We start from the raw sequence: 18,802 nt of genomic DNA, 5'->3' as shown, positions 1-18,802 counted from the left end.
GCAACAATGAATGAATGGAATTCCAAAATCCCTGTAGATGTTCATTGAAATGAAAAATAAATTAAAATATTTAAAAAAAAGACAACAAAGGGGCATATATGAGAAAGACCATAATATTCTTATCTTGATTTTGTGGTTGTAGTTATTTTGTGGGTACATATGCTTGTCAAAACTCATCAAATTATATATCATAAATTAATGTTCTGTTGAGTCAGAACAGACTCAAAGCTGACCCTCCAACAAGTTTTCAGAACCTATACATCACACAGGTTACTACCCATCTTTCTTCCTCAGAGCCACTGGGTGAAGTCAAACCATGTACCTTTCAGTTGGCAGTGTAACTCTTTATCCATCAGAACACCAGAATTCCCAATAGATGGTATATACTGTTTGCAAATTAGACTTAAAGTTCCTTTTGAAAATACTTATCAAACAGGTTCCTCCTGGAGAGAGAGGTTAAAATAAGGCTGCTCCTTGGAAGCAAGGTTTCTGAAGCTCCATTTGACATACTTTGGGCATGTTGCAAAGAGGGACCAATCCTCAGAGAGGAATATAAAGTATGGGAGGGTGGTGGGACAACACAAGAGATGAAGACCCTGGATGAGATGGATTGACTCTGTAACTGGGATAACGGGAGTAGGTGTGTCAGAGACAATAAGGTTGGCTTAGAAAAAAGCAGGGTTCAGAGTTGTTGTACATAGTGTACAAGCAACTCAATAGCTCATAACAGCAATCAAACAGGAGTAAAATATACAGAAGTCCATAAAAAAAATTTGGAGATTATAAAAGTCTTTTCAGTAACTGAGAGAACATAAGTAAAGATATAAAAGATGGAACAGTACTATCAGCCAACTTAAACTGACTATCCATTCATAGTTTAAGCTACCCAAAAACAATCGGGAAGTACATTCTTTCCAAGTGAACAGGAAAAATTACCAGGTAGATACATAGGGCCTAAAACAAGTCTGAATACATTTAAAAGGACTGAAATCATATGTTCTCTGCCCACAATGAAGTGAAATCAGGTATCATTACAAAAAAGAAATCCAGAAAACTCCAAAATATCCTAAAAGTAAGAAAACTATTGCTAAGAAGTTCATGCATCAAAAAAAATTATTTATCCCAAGAAAGTAACGTAGATAGAACAGCTGAAAATCAATATAGATCACCATTATAAGAAGTCATATATTCATATTAACAGGTGCAATTAAAAAAAGGATCTGACTATATTAAATACACATTAATGCCTAAAAAAAAATAAATTCAGCAAATTAGAAGGAAAAGAAAATATCTTTAACCAAATAAAGAGCATCTAAGAAGTTGTGCTGCCCATCCAAAGGCATGCCATTTGAATCCACCAGCAGCTCCACCAGATAAAGATGGACAATCTCATCTCATGAAATTTACTCTCTGAAAACCAGCTGGAGGGTGAGCTACAGAACAGTTCTAACTTGATGGTACATAACAACAATTGCATGAAAAACCTACAGCTCATCACCTTTCAAGGTGAAGACACTGAATACATTACCCTAAAGATTTATTTTATGCCTTAAACAAAGCAAAAAAAGTCCACTGCCATCACTTCAGTTCAACATGGAACATGGTGCAGTAAGGGGAAACAAATAGAGATTGGGAAGGACAAAGTAAAACTATATTTATTTGTGCATAACATGATTATTGTGAATCTACAAAAAAAACTACTAGAATCAGAAAACAACTTTGATGATAACCAAATTCAACTGAACTGCAATTTCCAGCCACAAACAATTATAAATTTTGGGATGTTTGTTATGCCATTTCAAATATGTTAAATACACAGGAATAAATGTGACAAAATGTTTACCATATACTCAGTTAATCTTCAACACAGGAGCCAAGCTATTCAATGAGAAAAACAAGCCTATTCAACAAATAGTACTAAAACAAAACACAACAACATTCATAAAGGGAAAAAAAAAAGACACCTTCAACATCTTCCAATTTTTGTAACAAAAGTAAAAAATGCAAGATGTCACAGATTTCAAATATCAAAACTAAAAATGACACAAAATTATAAAAATATGCATAAAATATAACCTAGTACCCATTATAAAATAAAACTAATTACAGAAACATTTAAAAGAAAAAAAAAATAGGAGAACAGCCTAACAACATTAGTGCACTGAAAGACTTTCTGAGACAGGGCCAGAAAGTACTAACTAATCATTAATGGAGGGAGTTTATACAAAAAAACACTTTGCTAAAATTAAAATGTTTTGCTAATTAAAAGATACTTTCGCAAATGAAAATATACGCAAAAGTGACAAAAGACCTATATTTAAACTTTTTTCAAATCAATAATAAAATTCGTTTTTATGGACAAAAACTTGAGGAGCACTTAAAAAAGAATCATAAACAAGTACTAAGAATCCAAAAAAGTTCTCAGTATCTCTAGATGTCAAAGACATGCACACACAGACATTAAAGCAAATAAAATTTAAAAGACACAGAGTACCAAGTAAAAGTCTAGTATGGTTTTTTGACGGTAGGTAAAGTAACATAAGAATTTTGGAAATCAATCGAGTACTATATGGTTACATTTATGTTTAAAATAGAAATTCCCTATTTGTACTCAAGAGAAATTAAATACGATCTGTATCGAAATATGCCCAAAAGAAATAAAACTATGGAAAGAGCCTTGGATAAGAATGTTCATCATACTTTTAAACATTATGTCTAAATAGTAGAGATATACTAATGACCATAAAAAAGAAACTAAATAAACAATCAATACAGTGGAACAACAAACATTGTTCAACAATAAACTACTGACACATTCAATGGGCAGCAAAAACAGTATTAAGCAAAGAAGGCACAAAAGATTTACCTACTTTATGATTCCATTTGTATGAAATTCTCAAGGTATAAAACTTATTAATGGTGGGGGCGAAAAATCAGAAAAATAGTCGCAGGGGTATGACTGAACAGAACCACAGGAAAACATTCTTAAGTAATGAAAATAGTCTCTATCATAATTGCGTATGTTTATGCAATTATCAACACTCTAAAACATTCTTAAGATTGGAGCATTTCACATTAAACATTTCCTCAATTTTAAAAAAATTCTTTTTTGAAAGTATTATTTGTCTACTATTTATTACTATACTATTTATCTTGCCTTCTATAGTGTGCACATTGTTGTTATTGTTGATTGCTGTCGAGGCAAGCACAACTCCTAACGACCTTATGAATGACATTTATCAAAGTTCATAGTTTCTAGAGGCATGTTGTTTAGCAAGTGGATGCCACTCCAGTGTGCACATACTTAAGACACAATTACTTGATATTCTACTACTGAAGACACAAAGAGCAAGAGTAAGTAAACAGATGTTTTATGTCAACACAAATCTGCAAGCAAATAAACACAAAAGAGTAAGTTAATATCATAATGAAAATCACACAGAAAAGAATGTTTTTCATCAGAGAAGACCACCATGCAAAGAATAATATGCATCATGTACAAACGTAAGTGGTAGGAAAAATAGCAACACATCTAGTAATTTGGTATGCTTAAAATATGGGGAGAGTGTGGGAGAGGAGGCAAGGTGTTACTGAAGCTGGGTAATTTTAGAGACCTGATTATGAAGATACTTTTAGCTCGAGGGGGGAAGAGTTTTTAGTTGATTGGGAATGAAGAAGTAGTTTTAACAGAGGAATGAGAAACTGAAAACTCATTTTGAAAAGATCATCAAAGAAAATGTATCTGAAAAACGCTGAAGTTAGAGCCAGACCAAGAACTACTATAAGTTAAGGGGCTGTGCTGATATAGCGTGTTAAATGTTAAGATGCTAACTCAATGGTTAGCTTTGAATCCACCAACTGTTCCTCAAGAGGAAGATGGGCAGTCTCCTTCTATAAAGATTTACAAGCTTGGAAATTGGATGGAAGTCTTAAGGAGACAGAATTAATTCAGCGACAGTGCGTTTTTGGTTTGGTGATGAGCTAGGCAAAAGTTTGGGACTTGCTTATAATAGCAGAAATCCTAAGTGGCTATCCATTCATTCAAGCCCCAATGTGTAGGATAGAAGAGAAATTAAGACAAAATTTCTGCTCTTTGTAAATTCTATTATCTATCAAAGAACCCAAATACTGAAAAAGTGACCTTGTGGTCACTGCTGAAGGGATTCAACCTAGGGCTGATGAGGATAAAACACTAGCTAGGTTAAAAAACAAGGTATGGTTGAAGACCATATTTTGAGCAGGATATAGAAAAGACCTGGAACAGATTAAAAAACAAACAAAACTACATTTTAGAAGAATTTGAAAGAAACCCTGCTATTCACTTTAAGTGCACAGTGCAATAAATTACAATAAATTTACTGAGCTGTACAGCCATCACTAAATCCAGTTTTAAAATGTTTATTTGAACATATTTTAAACAAAGACTGTTGACAGAAGGCAGATTAGAATTATATTATGGTTGTGATTTTCCTAATCAACAGGGAAAAAGAATGGTATATGAAAACAAGAATATAATGGGTACTTGTTAAGGATTGATCAAGATTTTTAAAAAGAAAGAAATCAAGTTAAGAACTAGAATATACCATGGGGAAAATGAAGAAACTCTTCAGTGATATCTTATTCTAAATGTACTCCAGATACAAACTTTCAATGCTTTAATGAAGAAATTTAAAAATTAAATATCTAAAAATCAAGCATTTCTAATTCAATACATAAACAATCCTGATAGATTGGTATTAAACTCGAAATAATTTCTAAACCTCATTTAACTAATTTTGCCTTTTCAAATGTGACTTCTGTTAATATATAGCTTCTCAAGAACACTCATTTGAGCTTTTAAATATATTTTGTGAAATTTCTTCAATGGCCTGCAGTATTGATTTAAGATAAAATTAATTCTATTTCTAACTAGAAATGCAGTATCTTATGAAGGAATTACTTACGGGGACATTAAGTGCATACTGTAGTCCTTGAGGAAGTCTCTCATGCGTCTCCATCTGCTCTTCATCATTTTTTACTGTCTCCTCATGAACCATGAGTTCATCATGTGATATCATATCCTGCTGTCTCATTTCACTTTCTTGTAACACTTCATCTGCAGCAAGGATCTCCTGGTGAGGTATACTCCGATCTTGAAGCACTGACTCCTGCAGTTCCCCAGACACGGTAGATTGGCCAGACACTCCACCCATTACAACCATTGCCCTGGAAGACTGCATTTCGTCTATGTGGCCACATTTAAGAAACAATCCTTCCAGTTTGTCGTCAATGTTCATGCTTAAGTATAACTGCCTAGAAAGACCAAGTTTGGCAACAAAGCACAATAAATTAGTTTTATGTCTACTTGATTTTTCTTTCATTTAAACTGAAAGGTATACATTTAAACAAAAAAAATGTTATTTAGGTAATGTTTATTCAGAACTGCCTTTAATTTAAATTGCTAAATTTTTTTTAGAATAATTATAATTTCATTAAGATTTTCAGATGAAATTCTAATTTGTTTCATGAAAAATGAGCTTGATATAAAGCATATGAGGGAAAATATTTTTAACATGAGACAAACGGCCCAGCAAAATATAAAAAAAGAGATTCATTCAACTAGAAATAATAAAATAATACAAACAGGCAAATCATAGAACAACTTAGAAATATAAATATATAAAATATTAACTTTTATTAGCCATCAAATAAATATTAAACATTAAATACAGCTAGGTTCCAAATTTAATCCCCAAACTAGTAATGACTCTTCTAAAAAAAAAACTGTTAAAGACCTAAAATTCAAATGAGGAGGGGAAAATCCTGTATTTCACAACAGGATGGTTTTAAAAAGAGAGATAGTGTATTTGTCCTCTGCTCTTGGGTGCTATGGAGTAGGTTCTGCCTACTCACATAGGTTGTGCCATCCTCCCACCAAAAGCCAACACACTTGCATTCTTTGGACAAGTAATTCTACTTTTAGCAACTTGTTCTGATAAAATAAAAAATATATACAAAGATATTCACGGAAAATAACTACAAGAGTGTTTATCATTGTGGAATAATTGGGAAAGACATGCATTCACACATTTAATCAGGCATGTCCAAACCGGCATTTTAAAACTGGATTACTGTGATAGCTCCACAACTCAGTATATTTATTACAAATCATTGCTCTGTACCATTAAAATGAATTGCTCTTCTTGTATGTAGATCGTGCCTCAATAAAGTTCTTTTTGAAAAATCATTTCAGAACTCCCCTTTGGTTTAGGGAAAGGAAAAGCCAGGGAAGGAGAGCTGAGAGCTGGTGATGTTCGTTCTTGAGCTGACTGCCGGCTGCACAGGAGTGCTTACTGAGTGAAAATACAAGTTGTGCAGCTGTGATACATGCACTTTTCTGTTAGTCATTATACTTCCCTAAAAAGTAAAGTCTGCTGAAGCAAAGAGTCTATGCATTCATTAAAAAATATGTGATGTGAGAAATTATCCCGATACACAAAAGAAAATACATATATACAAAGGTTTATCTAAAACCAATTTGCTATAGGAAAACGTTCATGCTCTTAAATTTAATAAAAGTAATTCGTTTTGTCATTACTAATACATCCTTAGTTATAAAAAAATTTAAAAATGACTGAATCATGATAAGAAATTAAGACATAGATGCTATTTAGTGCATTTATCGTTCTGATCCATCATCGCAAAAAGAAAGGCAGTGTTTTGAATCCACCCTTTTAACCCTGACTGCTGTAAATTAATATTTTGTACTCTGCTGATTATTAAACCAACTTACACAATGATAACCACAAATTCCAAAGAAACATTAGCTCAGTCAAAGCACTGCTATAAATTTCTTAACAACAATCTCTCTATGAGATAGCATGAAACAAACATTCACACATAACCTACTGTGAAGAACTTATAATTAGTAAAGGTATAAACTGTGTTTCAGGGTAGTTACCTCTCCCCAAAATAATCACTAGCAATGGTTATGGCCTTGATTATAGTTTTGATAAGTATGATATATTATCAATAAAATTCAAACACACTACTAAAATTTAAATGCACTTTCATTTATTAAGATTATAATCAAGGAAGAAACTAAAGCTTTAATAAATAGCAACCTAGTCAAAACAAAAATATAGCTCACATTTGTTTATCTTGTCTTCCCTGGTATCATAAAGGATAAAATACCAAGAAGAGTGACTTTATTTTTCAAAATCTTTAGGTAGTAAGTTTGAAATTAAAAAAAAAGTATTACATATATTATCAAGTCATTGCTCTCCTCAAGTATGTCATTTATCCTGTTTCATAAGGATTTCTGGTGGCCTAACAGGTAAGAAGCTGAGCTGTCAAGTCAAAGGCAGCAATCTAAATCAACCAGCTGCTGTGCAGGAGTTTTAGAAAATAAACTACAGTTACATGAAACTTTAAGATCTCAGATCTTTTAACCTAAAATCTGCTGATTTTGACCACTTCTTTGCCAATCTTTATAAAATCAAGTATATACTTTTCTCAAATGTTTACCATTTTCTGGAAAGTCCCTAAATTAACAGAGATTTACACATACACAAAGTCAATTTTACTGGAAATAACTCCTACAGCTTGGGAGAATTAAAAGAATACTGGAAATAACAAAAGTTACTTTAGAAAAAAAAAAAAAGCTGACCAAGGGCAGATTCTCTGATTTTTTTTTAAAGGAGGGGTGGGGAAGAGAGGAGCAAAACAAAATATATAAGGTATTATGACCTAATCTAAGGTGGACAGATAATTCTGTAAACAATACTCTTCAATGTCACTGCACATTATTAGATGTTTGACAGCTGCTAACCAAAAGGCAGGTGGTTCAAAGCCACCCTGCTGGAGGTAGTTGGGCAGTCTCTTCCTGTCAAGATTTACAGCCTTGAAAACCCAACAGAGGGCTGTCCTAAGTAGGAATCAACTAGAAAAAAATACACCTGGTTGCTTTTTAAAATACATGTATACTATTTACAAGAAACGCTGGTAACCTAGTGGGTAAAGAATTGTGTTGCCAACTCAAAGGTAGGTGGTTCAACTTCACCAGCTGTTCTGTGGAACAAAGATGGCCAGTTCCTTCTCATGCAATTCATAGCCTCTTAAAACCTGCTATAAAACAAAGTGCTAGTCTATAGGCCTTTTATTGTAAGAACCACCTTCCCTCTGTAACTTGATTTGTGCCCCTACTAGAACCTCTACTCGGAATATTATTGTTTGTTAATTTTTGACTCATGTACTTTTAACTCGTTAGTTAAATTTGTGTCTTCTAGGCTGCAACACTTCCATGATACATCTTCAAGGATATGAACATGTACGGCTAAGCACAATTGATAAACAGTGCATCTAAATTCCAAAATCAATCTCCATAATAGTCTTATGTGTTTCCTAGTGACAAAAGAGCCCTTTAGAGTAGTGAGAGAAGATCTTCACCCTGAAACCTACAGCGTCCCTTTTCAGCAGGAAGTAGCTAAGAGAATACGCCATCCCCTTTTCCTTATGAATCAGGATGAAGTCTCAGAGAGGAGTGATAGGGAATGGCAAAGGATACACTGACAAAGGAGATTAATCAGAACTGGCTTTGACAAGCACTGTGGCAACTGGACAATTAAAAGAGACATTCGGGGTGGGGGGAAGAACGAACTGGGGAGGAGGGTAGAGAAAACAGTGCAACAATGAATGAATGAGAACCCAAAATCTCTGTAAATGTTCATTAAAACTAATAAAATTTAATAATAAGTTTAAAAAAACAACAACACCTGCATAGAGTTGTATTCTGACTCCAAAGCAATGAATTTGTGGTGTTCTAATAGTTTTATAACTATATTCCTGTATTATTGTGCCAGTATATTATGTACATATTAAAACCAGACTTTTTTTCCTATCTCATTTCTAACATTATTTGATGCATTATTTTAGATATAGAGAATACTGGGGGTAGGGAGGAAGTGGCATTGGCAAACCTGGGTAGATCAGATTGAGGGACTCGGGGCAAGAAGTTAGCACATCTCACCTAAAACACAGAAAGAGTAAGTAGAAAGAGAAGTGGTATTATCATAATTGCCAAAGGTGACCTCCATGGAGGTTTTCTGGAAACTAGGCCATATAAATGGTAAATGTTTATTCCATATAGCTGCCTATTCCAATGAACTCAAAATTAAGATACACATTTTAGGTTCAACTGGTTAGCACTCAAACTATCTTTCTGAGACAACTCCCCTGAAATGCTAGAAAATACTAAGATATCAACACAGACTACTGCTGAAAACTGAACAAGATAAATTTCCGAAATGAAACCTGGAAATATTCAGAACAAAAACTCCATGTGCCATCAATGCAGCAATCTCACTTCGAGTGATATACATGCAAAGTGTTAACTGACAGAAACATGTTAATTATGATTCAAGCATAAAATGGAATACAGTAAGTCATTAGAAGAATAAGGCAGCACTGTATGTACTCAGTAAAAAGTTCTCAAGTCACATTAAGTGGAGGACCAAAATCAAATGAAGACCTATAAAGACAATAAAACCCTCTGTATATAATTTTTTAAAATGGTAAATAACTCACACAACAGTTAAAGTATAAAGTTCTTGCTTTTTTTTAGGGTATTCCTGCAAAGCAGCTTAACAGTTGCCTTGGGGTATTAAGCTCACAATGGAGCTAGAGAGGAAAATCACCTTTAATATCTTATTTACTGTATTGAAACCACGTGCCAGTATCATATTTTGTTCTTAGTGTTACGACAGGGAATTCTTTGAGTAATAGGTTTGACTCTGGGTCTTACTTTTCTTCTGTGTTTATTTAAAGATTTGGGGTGTTATCTTAAAAAATGTTTTAAAAACACAGAAAAATACACCTACACCAAAGCTCCTCAACTTGCCTTGTAACAGAGTAAGATGGAACAAAATTCAAACAGATCACGAAATTAAAAATGTCATTTCGCTAAATCTATTAAAAAATGAAAAGGGACAACCCTATTCTAAGAAAGATTATAAAGCAGAGAAAGTTTAATTTTTGCTGTACTTGTACTTTCCAACTTCTTCACCTTTAAAAAATCTTCTGCTTGTCCCTGTTAGGACGTCTATACAGTCTTAGAAATAGCACAATGTGCTTCACTGCATATTCAAAAACCTGAGGACAACAGTTCCATACTCAAAAGTTAACTCATTGCTACTAGCTTCGTCCAATTTACTTTTTTTTTTTTTTTTAGTGGTGATGAGTCAAATATAAAGAAAGGAAATGAATGTAGCTAATCCACACTAAGATTTAAAGGCCATGCCCAGTTAGACAAAAAGGTAAATGTTCTTAACTCAAATGTACATACAATTAATAGAAATTCAGAAGTTAGGAATGGGAGAGAGGAAACAATGAGTAATGTTTCCTTCAAATTATTTATTTACATGGAAGACTGCCTCTCAAAGAAATAAAGAGCTAAACCATTAACCAAGTTTCCAAGAGCCTCTAACACCAGGGGGAAAAAAGAGAAATAGAAGGAGTAATTAGATACTCCAAATACCTTGTAAAGACCCTTTATTTCATAGGTGAAGGGATTTTCAGTAGCTAAAGAATGCAAAATGGCTGAGTTGTTGGGACCCAAGACAGGATGAGCAATGTTGTCCTAGGGCTAATGTAGTTTTAGGTAAGAAAGCATTCATTCCTTTGGAGTTCAAGTTATTCAAAGCTGAAAAGCAGAACAGATCAGGAGAAATAAAGAGGCACAGATGGGAACAAACCTGTTCTACTTAATGCCTTACCTCCCCAATCTAACATCCTTTCCTATTAACAAATGTGTATTTTCAGTTCAACTGAGTAACTGTACAGCATAGTTAATTCCCTAGTCAATCAAGTCTAGTGGTGAGGCTATAACTTGAAGGGAATACAAATTACCAACCATCACTTTCTCCTGCCTTATAGAAGTGACAGCCGACTCTCTGTTGTCACCTTTTAATTTAATTCTTCTAATTAGCTGTGTGCAAGCAATGAGAAGCTAAGCTTTATAGATTTATAAGATAAAATAAAGTAAATCAGCTTTGAGGCAGGTCTTGGTATAAGGAGTTAATAATAAGCACATGGGTTTTTACTAGAAGCATTTGTGACAATCATTTCCTTCACTCAGGGGCTGATTTGCTTATTTTTAAAGGACAGAGAAAATAGAATGGTATCATATGGTTATAGTGGGTATTACTACTGAGTTTTAACCCACTGTCCAGGTACACAAGTACTTATTCAGCACTGTTTGTGTCTCTTGGTATTTTTCAATCAGAATTCTGTGAAATTAATGGGAGAAATATCTTTCCAAATTTTATTATAAGTTTGTGTCTATATTATAAAATGTGGACATTATGAAACCTAAAGAAGAAGAATTAACAAGTATGTTTAAGCTGGGCACCTTTACATACATTATCTCACTGAATATTTACAATAACCCGTCAAGGTAATAGCACCACACTTCCACCTGACAGATGAAACTGGGGCTTCCCCAAAGTCACAAAGCTAGGAAGTAAACTGGAATTTCAACCTAGACCAACGAAGCTCAATGCACTTTTTACGACAGGCAGCTTCTTTTAACTTGAAAAGTCCCAGGATATATTACAAATTTTTTGGTCTCATTCTCTTCTTACCTAGTCTGAGTCCATCACATCACCACTGCCTGGCTTGGTAAAGCAATCAAAATCACTGTACTTATTTCGTTGATCTAATGGCTACCCCAGCACTTTTACATCTCTTACTTCTTCACTTCTACCTATTATCAAAGCTCAGTGAAACTGAACTCAGTAATTCTTTCCTTAAGTATACATATACACACATACTTAAATAATCTTTCTTCAAACTCTTAACACTTACTTCAGGAAAGTTGCATCCCTTTCTCTTTACTTTCTGGTTTTCCCTTAGAAACTGAAACAATACTACTACTAAATAGAAAAGCAATTCTAAAGATACAATTGTATTTTTTAAAAGAAGACTCTAAATTCTAAAGCCTTTTTGAAGGCTTGTGCAATAAATATTTTAAAATCCTGTAGAAGCATCTAGGTCTTTTACAAAATAACAAATATCCACCTGCTAATTTCAGGATGTACCATATGAACAGGAGCCAATGGTAATGAAGGAGGAAGTGGAAGCTTTACTGAAGGCCTTGGAAAAAATAAGGCCCCAGTAATCAATGGGATACCAACTGACTTGTTTTATTTAATAGATGCAGCCTTGAATGTGCTCACCTGTTTATGCTAAGAAATTTGGAGGACAGCTATCTGGCCAATGGATTGCAAGAGGTCCATATTTGTTCCCATTCACAAGAAAGGTGATCCAGATGAATGTGGAAACTACCAAACAATACCATTAATATCACATGCAAACAAAATACTGCTGAAGATTTTTAAAAAACAGCTGGAACAATACAAAGATCGGGAACTTCTAGAAGTTCAAGCAGGATTTAGAAGAAGCTATGGCACAAAGGACATCACTGCTGATGTTGGATGGATCCTGCTGAAAGTAAAGAATACCTGAAGAATGTCAATTTGTACTTTATTGACTATGCAAAGGAATTTGTGTGGATCATAAGAAGTTGTGGCTGACCTTGAGAAGAATGAGAATCCCAGAGCACTTAATTGTGCTCATGGAGAACCTACATCTGGACCAGGAAGCTGTTGTGTGAGCAGAGTAGGGGACCACCACCACATGATTTAAAATTAAGAAGGGAGTGTGTCAGGGTTATATTCTCTCTCCATACCTATTCAATCTATATGCTGAGAAAATTATTCAAAAAGCTGGACTTTATGAAAAGGAATGTGGCATCAGGATACAAGGGAGATTCATCAATAACCCACTGAAAGACTTGGAGCACTTTGTGTAGAAGATCAAGGAATGCAGCTTTCAATATGGATTGCATCCAACATAAAACAAACAAACAACCCACAAAGATTCTTACCACTGGACCAAAAGGCAATATCATGATGAATGGAGAAGAGACTGAAACTGTCAACAACTTCATTTTCCTTGGATCCACAATTAACACCCTTAGTACCAGCAGTCAGGAAATAAGACACATTGCACTGGGAAAATCTGCAGTTAGGGACTTTTTAAACTTATTGAGGAATAGTTACATCAGTTTGTGGAATAAAGTGTATAAGATTCAGGCCATGGTCTTTCCAATCACTTGCTATGCATCTCAGAGCTGCCAATGAATAGGGATGACAGAAAAATGAATGCCTTTGAACTGTGATGTTGAAGAACACTGAATGGACTTCCAAAAAAGCAAACAAATACATCTTGGAGAGGGTGCAGCCAGAGTGCTCTCTGAGGCTAAAGGTGATGAAATTTTGCCTCACATATTTCAGAAATGTTGCTAGGAGGGGCTCTCCCTTGGAGAGGGACATGATGCTGGGAAGAGTGGAGGGTCAGCAAAGGAGAGGAAGACCCTCAACCAGATGGACTGACAGGGTGTCTGCTGCAATGGGATCTAGTGTGTGAGGAAGTGTGAAGAAAGCAAGGTGGCAGAGGGTTCAGACCTGTTGTCCATAGGGTCACTATGAGTCATACTCAACTGGATGGTACCTAAGAACAACCAATTATCTTGAAAGAAATACAATCAAGGTGCTCCTCAGAGGCAAGGATGACTCATTCCACATATTTTGGGCAAGTGTCAGAAAGGGCCAATTTTGGGGGAAAAGACATCATTCTGGGGAAGGAGGAAGGTCAGAGAAAGACAAGAAGACTCACAACAAGATGGACTGACACAGTAAGTGTAACAAGGGGCTCAGGTATAGCAGGGTGTGAGGATGGTGCTGGATTGGCCAAGGTTCAGATCTGTTGTTCACAGAGCTGCTGTAAGTCCAAGTCAACTCGATGGCAACTAAAAGCAACAACGTTTTTCTTTTCACTGAGTTGTATTTCTTGAATTTGGCAGTAATATTATTTTTCATCAACATTTTCTTCAATAATGCAGAACTTGAACTATATATTATGCTGTGGTGTCTGCAGGTGCACACGCTCATGTTTACGTGGACCTCTGACTAAAGGGATCTAGAACGTCCACCAATTGGTATTCCATAAATCTCTGAGGTCTTTTTTTTTCTATAATTATATTTTATTAATTTTCATAAACATTTACAGAGATTTTGAGTTTCCATTCATTCATTGTTGCACTATTCTATCTACCCTCCTCCCAGTTTGTTCTTGTCCAAATGCCACAGTGAGCCGTTATTTTTAAATGTACTATATAATGATCAGGACTTATATGCAGAATAGGTGTTAACTATATAAATCAACACTATTTTGTCTTTTTAACCAATCAAATGAACGTCAAAATCCATATGACATTAACAATGATATTCCTCATTCCATGGCCTCCTCTGAACCCAGCTTGAATTTCCAGCAATGCCCTGCTGATGTACTCCTCCAAATATTTAATATCTTGAGTAAGATTTTACTAGCATATGATACTAATGATATTATTCTATAATTTCCACATTCTGCACTTTCCCCCCACTCCCTGAAATGGGCACAAATATGTATGTTTTCCAGCTGGCTGGCCAGGTACTTCTCTTCCAAATTTGTTGGCAAAGACAAATGAGCACATGTTTGCTGTAACTTCCTAATTGGTATTCCATTAATTGCTAGAGCTGTTTCTCTTCATTTTGAGTCATGCCACATCAGCAAATGAACCTTCACTGATGACAGTTTTACTATATCCACGTCATTATTTGAGGAGGCAGCTTTTCCCAAGTCATATTTTTAGTGCTTTTCAATTAGAGGGCCTCATCTTCCCACAATACAATAGTGTTCTTCTGATTTCATTGGGCTTTCAAGGATCCATTATTTCAGAAGATGATGGTCAAGCTTAGTTCCTACAGTTTTAGTCTGTAAGCTCTTCTGAAGCCTATCAGCCATGGATGACCCTGCTAATATTTATAATTCTGGTAGCATAGCTTCTTAACATCACATCAACACACAAGCCACCACAGTAAGACAAACTGACATACAAGTAGTGGATTTGTACTTTACAGTCTAAAATTTTAAACAAATCAGGTAATACCAGTAAAACAAAAATTAATTACCTCTAGTCATTTTAACTTTTAACATATAACAAAACTAAGGGAGCTCTGGTGGTGCAGTGCATAGGAATGGTCCTGCTAGCCTAAAAGCCATGTCTCTCTGGCAGCTTGAATCTAGTACAGGTAATCTCCCATGCAATTTACAGCCTTGGAAACCTAAAGGAGGAACAACTATGAGTGAGTTCTGACTCAGCGGCAAAGAGTTTGGGTATGGTAACAAAACTAGAACCATGATGTCTTATTTGAGCCTCTGAAGTCAAATTAGCACAACTTCGAAAGTATTAACTGAGGCCAAAGTTAATTTCTGGGGCAATAAAAAGTATATTTTAAAGTAGATCTAATATAAATCCTAAAATGGCAGACATCAGGTGATCTCCAGTATCTATTTTCTCCTCCTTATGCATCAAATGAATTTTAAGTAGGACATATAGCTTCTAGGCAAAACTCATGTTTTACTCTTTCTACAAGTTAGCTGTGGCCATGGAACTCAAATACAGCCACTGAGATATAAGTGGAAGTGACATATACAACTATCTTCCTTAAAGGATATAAGAACATCCTCCACTTTTCCTTTTCTCTGTTAGCTATAGAATCAGACATGAAGTAAGCATCTTGGATCACAGTTGCTGTTGACAGCCTTTGAGTCGAGCACAACTCAAAGAAACCCTATGAACAAAATGCCTGAAGCTTTTCTATAACTATCGACATCTATCAAAGTTCATAGAGTTTCTGGAGGCATGTTGTTTAGGAAGTGGATGCCACTCCTGCTTCCAATGGATCACAGTCATAAGCCACATATTAAGAATAGTAGAACAAAACAAAGGAGCATGGGTCATAAAAATTGCAAGATCTCCACCAAATCCCTGGATTGCTTTCCTCAAACTTCCCAAATTATTTTAAAAAGTTATTTTGTTTAAGCCTCTGTAACAACAAGCAAATCTATATCCTAACTTATATGCCTAGTATAAATGATTATTTGATGATCTACATCACTGTTTCCTTACATTAATGTAGACACACATTAAATACAAATATAAAGTAAGTGGTATGTTCTTCACATATTTTAAAAATTAGACGGCAAATGCCATTAAATTTGACCCATATGTTTAATTTTTCCATGAAAGAAAACAGTATTTCTCCAGAAATTCTGGACAATGTATTTATGTATGGAAGATGTGTATATGGATATTGAGATAAAGGTAAAACATAAAACAATCTGCTTAGGAAAAGAGCTAAGCAAGAAAATAACGCCTCACTTAAATTTCACACAAGATTTTCTAATAACCTACAGATATTTCTAAGTACATGAAACTCTATCATTATTTATCAATTTTCCCCTTAAGATTGTTTTCTGAAGAAAAACATTTCATCTCGTGTTTCTTACAGATAAAAACCCTAAAACATAAAGAAAAAGTTATACAAATTTAATATGAAGTTCTAGCATGCTTTTGCATTTGGAAACAAATTATTTATGATTATAAAAATAAGAATTGAAATTACCTGAGACTAAAGTAAAAATGAAGACTTCAAGGAAGGGAATGCTGTAGAGTTGAAAAAGAAATCATGGTTGAGTTTTCACCTTTCACAGGCTTCAGAAACCCTCAATACCACCTTAATCATGTATGTCATCCAATTCCTGTCCAAAAACAGCAACAATAACAAACAAATGAAATTACTTACGAGAGAAATATCTTATATGAATACAATATAGTGAAGCAGATATGAATATTAAAGAGTTCACTCTTTGTTAGCATTAAGCTATGCCTTCGTAACACATGTTTATACATCTCAAACTAAGGAAGGATGGTTGTGGTTAAGAGCGTAACTATAAAATACTGCAGGCTTTATAAGAATAATTTAACCAGATCCAAGTCTGTAACTTCAAAGATAAGGGATAGTTAAGAAAACTAAGAATCCTTATCCATTAGTAAAACAAAAGCAAAGATTAGAAAAAACATTTGAAAAAACCCTCAAACCATTCTGATTTGCTATAGAAAGTATATGAAAAGAAGATCATATATCTGATCCTACAAATAACAAAGACAATTACACCTACTCCTCACTTACCAGTTATAATCCAATATTTTGCATTTACCATCTGGAAAAGTTCTAAAGTGGTGCCTCAAATAGTCTTGGTCACACACACCAACATGTACCAGAGGTTCCACAAATGGCTGGGCCACACAAGGGAGGTCAGCCAACCCTTTGCAGGGTGCTATCTCCCAATTGTCTGTGATGTCTCAGTCCATTCATGGAGAGTCTAAGATGGCAACAGAACAACATGAGACTACATGGAGAAAAAGAGGGCTGAATGAGGACTCAGAAGTATTGACTGGTAAACCTATTGGGGGCAAAGGGAGAGAAAGAAAAGATCTGTGCAGGACACTGGGGTCAAGGCAAAAGGAGGAAGAGTGGGGCCCCTGTACAGGGTACATGGCAGGAAGTGATAAGCAGAGATCAAATGGAGTCCCCATCCAGGACAGGTGTCAGCAAATGGCAGGCAACACCCAACTGCCACAATCATCATCATCTCAATGGTGGGGAAGGCATGGTGGGAAAGAGGGGCCCACTACACCACAAGCATCCTCAGAGGTACCAAGGGCATCTAACAGCAGTAAGCAAGCAGTTTGGAGGTGGGGGAGCAAGCAGGGGGGTAAGGGTGGGGGTGGGGTCATCAGTGCCCAAATCAGGCCTCTTAATTAATAACTTCTTATTACACATAATACCTATTTTGTATAGCAACTTGGTACCTGACAACTAACTATGTAAATAAATAAGGAGTAGGTATAGTAGCTTTTAGAATGCACATGTATTCACAATAAAAATTCATACAACCTTATTAAGTATTTCTATATTGAAAAATTATCAATAACCTTTGACAGGAAAAACTGACTAATAGTCACAAAGAAAAGCTGTACCATATTCAGAAAAAAACCATAACCTATATATAAGGGAACCTCCTTATAGTAATTCTAAACACAGTAACAGATTAAAGAATATGTGGAATTTCCTATTCTGGTACACATATGTTGATAGCAGCATTATCCATAATAGACAGAACATGGAAGCAGCCCAAATGCTGACCAACAAACAAGCAGATTGAGAAAATGTGGTACATTCATACAATGGAATACTACGCAACACTAAGGAGCAATGATATTGTCACACAACATATAATTTGGGAGAGACTAGAGAGCATTTTACTGCGTGAAATATCTCAGTCACCAAATATTGCATAAAATCACTACTGTGAAAATGGGTGGATAACTGAGTAAGTTATGTATAAATGTTCAAAAGAAAAGAAATGGCAGCAGAAAAACGGGAGGGGGAAAATCACTGGAACAGTAGAGGATGGGAATAACGGAAAAGGTGCAATGTGGGCTTGAAAGGATAGAGTGAAAATAGGCATCAAGAATAGTAATTATATAGCATCTATGTATATGAATGTATAAAACACAAATTAAATATCTAAAACATGATGTATATGAATGATTATATGCAAATGAACAAAATTTTTAAAAATAATTGGATTCTATCAAGTAACACTCATTTATATTATATTTCAGAGGAACCTTGGAGACCAGATGATATATGAAATGTCCTAAGATTTTGTAAGAGTTTCCAATGGTGTAAAGGCAAGAACAACCTTTCTCATCTAGGGCAAAAGCAGTAATAATTTCATCTTTGAACTTCAGAAGGTATAATACTGATTATATTTCATTTTTTAAGTATTTCAACATTGCGTCCATATCTTT

The 18,802-nt window shown here is 34.9% G+C and overlaps 1 protein-coding gene across 2 annotated transcripts in view; it reads right to left on the bottom strand.

Moving 5' to 3' along the window:
* The window catches only part of ZNF148 (zinc finger protein 148), a 218,853-nt gene that overhangs the window by 96,395 nt on the left and 103,656 nt on the right, over positions 1 to 18,802 (bottom strand). For both annotated transcript variants that reach the window (XM_006884210.1, XM_006884211.1), the window contains 2 exons: positions 16,548 to 16,683; positions 4,944 to 5,292 (listed from right to left, as the gene is read on the bottom strand). In XM_006884210.1, coding sequence (XP_006884272.1) covers positions 4,944 to 5,276 — 333 coding nt within the window. In that variant the 5' untranslated portion in view covers positions 5,277 to 5,292; positions 16,548 to 16,683. The remainder of the gene's footprint in view (positions 1 to 4,943; positions 5,293 to 16,547; positions 16,684 to 18,802) is intronic.

Source organism: Elephantulus edwardii, unplaced genomic scaffold (genome assembly GCF_000299155.1).
Source record: "Elephantulus edwardii isolate Elephantulus edwardi_28Jun2011 unplaced genomic scaffold, EleEdw1.0 scaffold00032, whole genome shotgun sequence".
NCBI classification, from domain to species: Eukaryota; Metazoa; Chordata; class Mammalia; order Macroscelidea; family Macroscelididae; genus Elephantulus; species Elephantulus edwardii.
Note: the sequence above shows the minus strand (reverse complement) of the source record. Positions and strands in the feature narration are given on the sequence as shown.